Below are 9,072 nucleotides of genomic sequence, written 5' to 3' on the forward strand. Positions count from 1 at the left end.
AAGAAAGAAAGAAAGAAAGACAGAAAGAAAAGAAGAATACCCCTCTCATGCACAAGTTTGTGGAAACATGTCCTCCGCCGCCTCCTGGGCCAGGCGGGACTGTCGAGCCGCACCGCCGAACGGCAGGCAAAGCGGGGTTTGGCATTGTTGGTTTTTTCCCCACAGATGCCTAGATCGTAGGCATCCAGTGGAAACGGCATCTGTAGGTCACTTGTAAAGAAAACCTCCTCCGTTCATGACCCTTATGTCTCCAAAATCAAAGGTGCATTGGCTCCGTTTACTGCCAAAAGGACACAGGGTTCAGATCCGAACTTTACGGTGCAGTGAGGGTTAGGGGAGTGGGGAAGCCCTGCTCATTCAAGGTTAATAAAAGAGCTGAATTTGAATCTTCACGTCAAAAGGGCAGGAGATGCTGGAGGCAGAGATTTAGTTCAAGCCCAGCTTTAGTCAGTGCAGAAGCTTTCTCCAAGAATGAGCCTCTGACTTGTGAAACTTGCAGACAGATCCATTCATCTGAAAACAGCTGGTTGCTTTTGGTGATCTTGCTAGCCAGCTCCTGATTATTTTCATTTAAACAAAGAGTTCTGCTTATTCCAGGCTCATCTGCTCTTCTTACTTTTTAATTGCAGAGAAGTCAAAGTAAAGCAGGCCTTGACAGTAACATTGGCTTATAGAACAAACTACAACACAGATAAAATCTATCCCATATGCTTCTGGCCATGCAAATCCCAGATCAGAAAGTAATGACCCCGATGGCATGTCTCTCTAGTCCTTTAGCTATCAGCAGGGACTGAGGAAAAAAGTTCTCTCAGCCCTGAAGAGTAAGTTGTAGATTTTGCCTGACAGTGTCAGTTGAAGAATGAAGGGGGACCCATCTATGAGCAGTAGTGCACTGGAGCAACTAGTGAATATCTCCAGTGCAGTAGCCTGGGTTCTTCCACCAAACACCATCACCCTGAAACTGTTTACCAAACATAAGGACCCAGCAGTGACTGTGGATCCTTTGCTACTGTCCCCACAAAGACAGAGGGGACAGTCCTGGCATAGACAGGTTTCTGGCTGCTAAAAGTATAACTTATTACTCCTGACAGCGCCATGAGAATGTTTTGCAATGTAATACAGCAGACAATAAGGTCCAAACCTAGCTAATACTTGGAACTGTACTGGTGTAAGCAGAAGTGGACTATTTTCAAAACAGGATTTCTCAAAACAGAGTTTAGTCAGCAGTAACTTTCCCTGACTCTCACCAGACAAGTGAGACATGCAGGTGGAGGGTACCAAAGAAGCAAATAGCCAAAACATTGGGGTAGGGACAACTAAGTGAGCTGGCTGCAAATAGGAGATACGTGTTTGATGATTAAGCATACTGCAAAGGAATCCTCAAGTATTTGACTCGCTCTCCTCCTCTTTACTATAAATAATTTCCCTTTCCAAGCAGAAGCAAGACTAAAACTCTTGTGTTGAGCTCCACTTGAACAGCTACATCACTCTCTAAAAAGGAAGGCAGGAGAAGAAAACCAGTGATTCCTCATTCAGTTCTCTGTTGGCACGAAAGCCTGCTCTCCAGTTGTGGAGGAGTCTCCTGTCCTGGCAAGGAGCACATTACAAGGGTAAACCTCATGTTGGGGCTGATCCAGTCCCTGCTAAAGACAGGAGGAACATATGCCACTCGTGTGTCTGGGACTCCTGAATGAGACTTTTCCTTTTCACAGAAAAGGTAGATGACATCTTTCCTCCAAAATCCACCACTGTTCCTGCACTGATGGCAGTGAGAGGATAGAGTCAGATGATCACAGTTTTTCTCTTTTTTTGTGAAACATCACCTGACCCTGCTCAACAGGAGAGATCATGGTAAAAGCATCAGGAAATTTCCAAAACTCTTCCCCATTGCTGCACTTGTACATGCACACCGATAGGAACCACAGAAGGAGGATAAGGAGAAGGGTTTCTACTGATCAGACAACGCAAAGGATGCAAAATTTGATATTCCTTATAAAAAGGCATGTCCCCAGAGGAAAAGTAGAAGTCTTAGGTATAAAATACCAATGATTGTATGAATGTAAACAGCTACAAAGGGATCAGAGACTCCATGGACAATGCTTCTTTATCTTTCTGCAGAGGCTTCCATCATCACCATAGCCGAGTTTCTCTGTATTTTCTCTTGGGTACTTTTTGGCACTGTGTTGTGCCTAGTTTTGAATTAAGCAATGATTCTTTTGCCTTTTATTTTGGGACTCTATTCCACAATTAATCCTAGCCAGCTTTTTCAAACAAGAAGTTCACATGTCAGGAAAATGACATAATTGTTTTTCTTTACAGTTTTCATGACATGTTCAAACTTCCAGTAGAAAAAGGTTGTGTTCTTCATTTATGCAAACCACATTTTATAGATGATTTATTAAACATTTATAAGCTAAGTAATTATGAGAACCACAGAAAGTGCTGAAATTCTTAAAACTTATTGCACAATCTTCAAAAATTTAATCTTATTTTGAGGGCCAAGGCAGCCATCTCATCTTCACAGCTGTCTATAAAGCACCAAGCTCAGATAATTCCCAGCAAGTAATAACTGAAGTTTCATGCCTGGAAAGCTTTTGGTGGTATTCAGCCTTAACTTTAAATCTCAACATCCTGTTCTACTTGTATGCTTTCTACAATGCAAAATTATCTCTTGCTTTGGCATTTAACATGAGTTGCACATGCAAACATCAGGCACAGTTAATTACATCAGTAATCTAGGTCCTGCTTAGCTATAGTTTCTTTATACAACTTATTTTCTTCTTCATAAAAATAAAATAATGTCTACCTGGGGAAAAAAATGCCATTCAACAGAGCTTTATATTGAAAAGACCCCAAATTATTATCATACTACTAACTGTCAAAGGGTTCTTGTCAAACAGCTGCAATGTAACTTCCTTAATTTAGTGGATTTTCTTTAATTAAGGTGATATGATTCACCATTCCATTTCATGGTTTCTCTGGGGATGTAAAACCAGTGTCTCTGCTGCCAGTATTCTTTCAGAAATAGAATGGCAATACTTTACTTGCTTATTTTGAAGGTAAATATATGTTTGTGTTTCAGGAGCTGATGTCAGACAACAATCTCTGCCAAAACGCTCATCCCTTTTGTTAAAAAGTTCCTAACCAATGTGCTAGAAAAGTGTCCAGAAATGAAAAAAACCACATTCTCCCAGAGTTGCAATTCTCATTAGTGTTTGAACATAGTATATTCTCATAACAGGAAGCTTAATATTCACATTTTAGAGGACAGTTCATGCTTTGCAGAGTGCATATCAGGGAGTGCTTGCTCACTGTTGAAATATGGTTCTCTTTCTAGTGGATGCCATCAGACTGGTAGATTACCCTTTACAAGTCATTTAGGGAACACATTGTCACAATATACATTTGGTCAAAAATAGATCAGTCTCTAGTATAACTAATAAGAACATTCTTAATATACATTAGGAAGGAAATAAAAAGAGTGCTGATTCCCATGCCTCAGAAAATCATTCCAGCATAAATCAGTTAGAGGAAGATTTTTCTTTCCTGACTTAATGAACATCTATGAACTTCTTTCACCCTTCACCTATAATGGCTATGGTTAGAAATAAAGCAGAGAGACAAACAGCTGGCCATGATAAGAGTCAGAAACAAATGGAACAATGGAATAATCAGTTGTCCCAATATAATCTCCTGTCATATTTTGTCATGCAAATAATGTCAGATTAAACCGAATTTGTACTCAGAAGGATTAATCTGACAAATTTAACCCACACTTGACATGACCATTTGATTATGACAAGGAGAATATAACTTAAAACAGAAGCCATGGGGAACTGTAAACTGAGGAGCTGGTTATGGGCATCTAGGGAGCCTTTCAGTGATCATCTAGGTAATGGTATCATGTAAGGTTTGCACAACTGATGCTTAGAAAGATGTAGACAGAAGCACACACATTGAAATGATGTCACTTTATCAAGTTTCACAAGATTGGGAGAGTATGTAGGAAAAAATGAGGACCAAGTAACAAAAGTAGAGCAGAATTTAGTAAAGCAAAGTCATGTACTTAGTGATTAATAAGAATTTCTTTGTTACACTAGGAACTGAACCACAGATGACAAAGAAGGGAAAATGTGCAAGGGTAGTATTTAATTATAAACTGACACATAATCACATGTGAAAATATCACTGAAAAGGACTACGTAATTCTAGGCAAGGTATATTCCAGTCAAATATGGGAAGCACAATGACTATTTCACAGGACATTTGAGAGCTGCTCTCCAGACACTGTAATTCCGGCCACCCACATTAAAAAAATAAAATAATTACCATCAAGCCCAAAATTTAAACTGAAACCAATGCAGAGAAGGGCTAATAAGGTGACTAGGGAAGTGGAGACAATATTTTACTAGAGGACATTAGCAGAGCTTGGCTTCTTCAGCTGAACAAAGCCAAGGCTGAGGCACAGCAAATTGCTTTCTATATGGAGTCAGGAAGTGCTAGAGAAGAAAACTTGAAGTTTGCAACAGGAACAAATGGGCATAAACTGGCTATTGAAACAATTTAGCCTGGATATTCTAAGAAGGATGCACATCCTCAGAAGAGCTGTTTACAAAACAGTTTTCCAAAAGCCATTTTCGGCTCTTGCTCCAAACTGGATTTAGATCAATGCCTGTTCAGAACAATGCAGGATTACGTGATGTTGGGCCTGTGACAGTAGCAAGGTGTCCACCTCAGACCTATCTTATTAATGAGGAAGAACGCTAAAGCAGATTCACTGAAGGAAAGGCCTCATACTATCTTTAACATTTATCGAGACAGAAGATGTCAGGTTCTAAAAGCTAAGTTGCTGCACACTGAACAAATGCCATAAATTTACCTGCTGTGGACTTGCATGCTGGGACTGTTTGATGTACGGTGGTGTTTTAAGTATGGTGCTGTTGTGCAGGTATGGAGGTCTCTCACCATCCTTTCTTTCCTTTGCAGATGTTTGCGAGGCTTTAAATGTGACAGTCTCACCAGGACCAACAGTGCGATATTCGGAGGGAGATAATGCTACCCTTTACTGCCACATTTCTCAAAAGAGAAAGACAGACAATTTGCTGGCTGTGCGGTGGGTCTTTGCTGCATCACCTACCCAGGAGTACCTGATGATCAAAATGACAAAGTTTGGGTCTGTCCAGTATTATGGAAATTATACTCATAATTTTCACAAGCAAAGACTTCATCTTCTTAAAGAGAAACATGGAACTATGTACAAATTTCTTATTTTAAGCCTCCAGCAAACAGATCAAGGGCATTATATATGCAAAGTCCAGGAAATTGGCAAGCACAGGAATAAGTGGACAGCATGGTCAAATGGCACAGCAGCTACTGAAATAAGAGGTGAGAGACTACTGATTTTGATTCTGTCATTTTTCTTGTCCTGTCATTCCTTTATTTTCTTTCCTTGCAACTTCATCCATAAGACATTTGAAGTTATTTTTAAATATTATCTGTTGATATGAGAAGAAAATCTAATACTCAACTTCTTACACATTGCAATTTAAACATTATTCAGCCCGTAATATACTGTAAAGAAGAAAGATTGGTGATTTGTAAAAGCTACTTTATTTCTTTTGCCTTTTAATAGAATAGCTGTAATTAAAACTCCTTTACATTCAGCTACAGGTCTTTATAACTTTGCTAGTGGGAATAAACAAGTGCTTTTATTATTTATACAGAGACACATAAAAAGAGAAAAATTAACTTATTTTCTGAAGAATATGCAGTGAGCCAGACAGAAGCATTATATTTTGGAACTATATGTTGCTTCTCTCGTGGTGTTTTCTTTGCTTTTAGTTCTAGTCTAGCAGGAGTTGATAAGTAGCATTTCTGGTATCTCTTCGGTACTTTTGTTTATATCACTCATAGCCAGAAAGCTGATATTGACCTTCAGATAAAGAAGTAGCCAGCAACGAATGAGGGTTTTAAACCAAGTTGAAAACAAGCCTTCTCTTTGGGATGGGTCAGCTCAAACCTAACACTACGCAGTCAGAGATGAGTGAAGCTGGATTTAGAGAGCGGACTCCTCTGAAGAGGTGATTGATCTCAGCAGTTGTGCAGTTAGTGCAAGCTGGCAAACTAGCCCCCTGCTTGTGGCTTTATAAACAGAAAAGTTGATTTCCCACAGAGCCAACTCTAAAGATAATGCCAAAAGTCAAGGGTGACTGCTTGATCCGTAGGTCTGGGTATTCAAGACGCTCATCCACCAATCACAGAAAAGCTTGTGGGAGGAAACTATACTGCATGACGTTTCTGCCATTCCTGTTCATGCTATTAGGTCCCAGAAGTTATTCATGTAGTTGGGAAACGCTAATCCCACTTAACTCCCTTATGTTTTGGCAAAAACAGCCCTAGCTCTCTTCTGAAACTAATTTTGGTCTGAGGGAGCTCCACTGACTACAGGCCTTTTCAAGGTGGTTTTGAACATGTTTATGTAGTCTTAATCCAAAACACATTAACTCGACACCAATTTCATGAGTGTCATTGAGGTTTCTATACTACTTTTGAATTATAAGCACAGCAGGAAGGGAAAGGTGGCAATAAAAAAAAATAAAAATCTTTTTGAGTGTATAGCTATCCTGTGGATAGCTCTCAGATGTCACAAACTTTCACGTTGATCTATCAGAAGTTTCAGAACAAAAATGTGAAAAATACAATATAACAAGAGATAAAAAGAGCAGGTTCATGTTGACGAGCAGTATTTAAATCTGCCTTGAGAAATCATGGCATTTAAATAATGTAGTTATGTAATGTAATGATTATTACTAGCAATGATGAAAGACACTAACAGTCCAAAGCTGAAATTCTGTTTGGATTAGTAGCAAAGACCATGGATCAATTTTAAAAAGCAGCAAGAAAATCCTAGCCTAAACTATTTGGTCTTACCAGGCCTGCAAAACTTGTCTGGAAAGCCTCTAAGACATTCATATGGGATTTCCTCTGCTTCCTGGTTGCAAACAGTCAGAAATATAAATAATGACAGAGCAGGACCCAAGTCCACATGGGAACTCCAATCCCTTGCCTGTCTTCACCAGGGAAATACCCACCCTTCCAACACCCAGACCCATGCTTCTTTTGCGCAGAAGACCACAGAACCAGGACTTCAAAGAAAACTCCTCCAAAGTTCATTAGACTCCTAGATGCTAGTCAGCAGAGCAATCAGTACCATGGGTCAAAAACGTAATCCTGAAACCAAATGTCACCTGTAATTCATAACCTGGTATTCTAAAGAAACTAAAGCCTACATGATCACACTGTGGAGTGATTTTAAGGAGGTAATGGTCTCAAAGATATTAAGATTGTACAAGTAATATGAAATTGGCTGAGAGGAAGGCAGAGAAGATCTGTATGATCTTCCTCACTGAAGAGCTATAAGAACTAAAAATGTAGTTATTATTCTTGAGTGGCCATATGCCCAGTAACCTTCCATGCTGCAGTCAGTTATTTGGACTCCTGGACATACCACAGAAGTCCAGTACTAAGGTTGTTGTGGAGAGGGTAGCCATTTGGGTATAGAACACAGCTTCACAGCTCAAAGAACAGGTCCTTGTTCAATTTTTGTTGCCATTTTCACTCTTCTGTTTTTAAAGAGGAAGGAGTAAAAACACTAGAGCCCAACATTTCCTGAACTCAGCTGTTTTAATCTCTGGAGGGCATTAAGTGTTACAAGTGTGGACCCCATATTGAGTGGCTGGAGCCAAGACAGTGGTTAGTCTTGCAACCACATAGGGATGTGAAATGAAACTTTATTGCGTGCATGATTTAGCCCTACAGGCTTCAGGCATTAGCTTGCTTCACACTCAGCAGTCACTCTTCCCTGCTGCTGCTGCGCTTGGCTGGGAACTGGCTCTGCTCCTCCTCTCCTGGTCTCTGCCTCCTTCACCCCTCTGGATTTGGCTGAAAAGAGACATTCAGCCGCCATCAAGAAGGAACTTGCAAGTGGGAGGGCTGACCATCCCAACTGCCTCAGCCTCCCTTCTTGGCGAAGGGGCAAGGCTGGTGGCTGGTGTGGTGAAGGGAAGTCAAGGTTCTCATTTCAATCTACAAAGAACAAGCAGTTCACACACTGTGCTGGGGGAGGACAGGATGAGAGGCTGAGAGTAACTGCTAGGTGTGTTACCTGGGTTAGCTCAGTCAGTTGAGTGTGGCGCTAAGAATGCTAAGGTCACAGGTTCGATTCCTGTTCAGTCCCCACGTGTTGCCTGATCTAGTTGAGAGGTGGCGTCCCTGGCGGCAGGGAGGCTGGATTAAAATGACCTCTAAGGTCCCTTCCAGCTTAGGCCATTCTATGATTCTACTTGCAACAGCATCTCAGATGGTCAGGGCTGAAGCTTGCACATCTACAAACAAGGCTAGGAGGCCATGGTACAATCCCAAAGTCTCCTAGAGGGTAGATTACACTTTTTCCCAGTCCTTTGGAGAAGAATCTCAGAGGGTAACTTGAGAGAAGGGAGCTAGAGAGGTCTGGTGTCAAGAGACACAGAGAAGCAGCAAAGGAGGAGAGTGCTGTTTCAGCTGGGGGCTTGAACAATCAACTCCTTCAGAAAAGGAGATCAGATCCTCTGCACCAGACCAGACCAAGGGTAGTACACTGAAAGATAGAATGAATAACAAGTAATGCATTTCTTGCATGAAGGACTTGAAAAATAAAGCAATAGATATATCCAAGGAGTGCGGAACAAGTAGCAGGCTTGTAGAAAAAGAAAAAATAAATTGGATGGAGAATAAGTTTTAGGATTTTCCTGTGATGATATCATTTTGTAGGGCAGGTCAGGAGTTTAAAGAGTGTTTTCTCATTCACTGAATGACAGACTTTCTTAAATGCCTGTAGTGGAACACATGGATTTGTCGTGATTGCTTGGGGAAAAAAAAAAAACAACCAAACAAAAATCATGTTCCAGGTAAACTGCAGCAGAAGAAAAAGCAATGTAAAATATTGCCAGACCACTTGTCATATGCCTCCCACTCCCCCCCCCCAACAAAAAAAAAAAAAAAGCCACGGGAGCCCTTCCCACACGGCCCAGCTTT

General features: G+C 40.7%; 1 protein-coding gene across 1 annotated transcript in view; it reads left to right on the forward strand.

Moving 5' to 3' along the window:
* Window positions 1-1,499: 1,499 nt before the first annotated feature.
* VSTM4 (V-set and transmembrane domain containing 4) overlaps window positions 1,500-9,072 on the forward strand; it is a gene marked incomplete at both ends in the record, with an annotated part of 12,542 nt that continues 4,969 nt past the window's right edge. The window contains 2 exons of the mRNA XM_009877305.1: window positions 1,500-1,562; window positions 4,984-5,385. Coding sequence (XP_009875607.1) covers window positions 1,500-1,562; window positions 4,984-5,385 — 465 coding nt within the window. The remainder of the gene's footprint in view (window positions 1,563-4,983; window positions 5,386-9,072) is intronic.

The sequence above is a fragment of the Apaloderma vittatum genome, unplaced genomic scaffold (genome assembly GCF_000703405.1).
Source record: "Apaloderma vittatum isolate BGI_N311 unplaced genomic scaffold, ASM70340v1 scaffold24079, whole genome shotgun sequence".
NCBI classification, from domain to species: Eukaryota; Metazoa; Chordata; class Aves; order Trogoniformes; family Trogonidae; genus Apaloderma; species Apaloderma vittatum.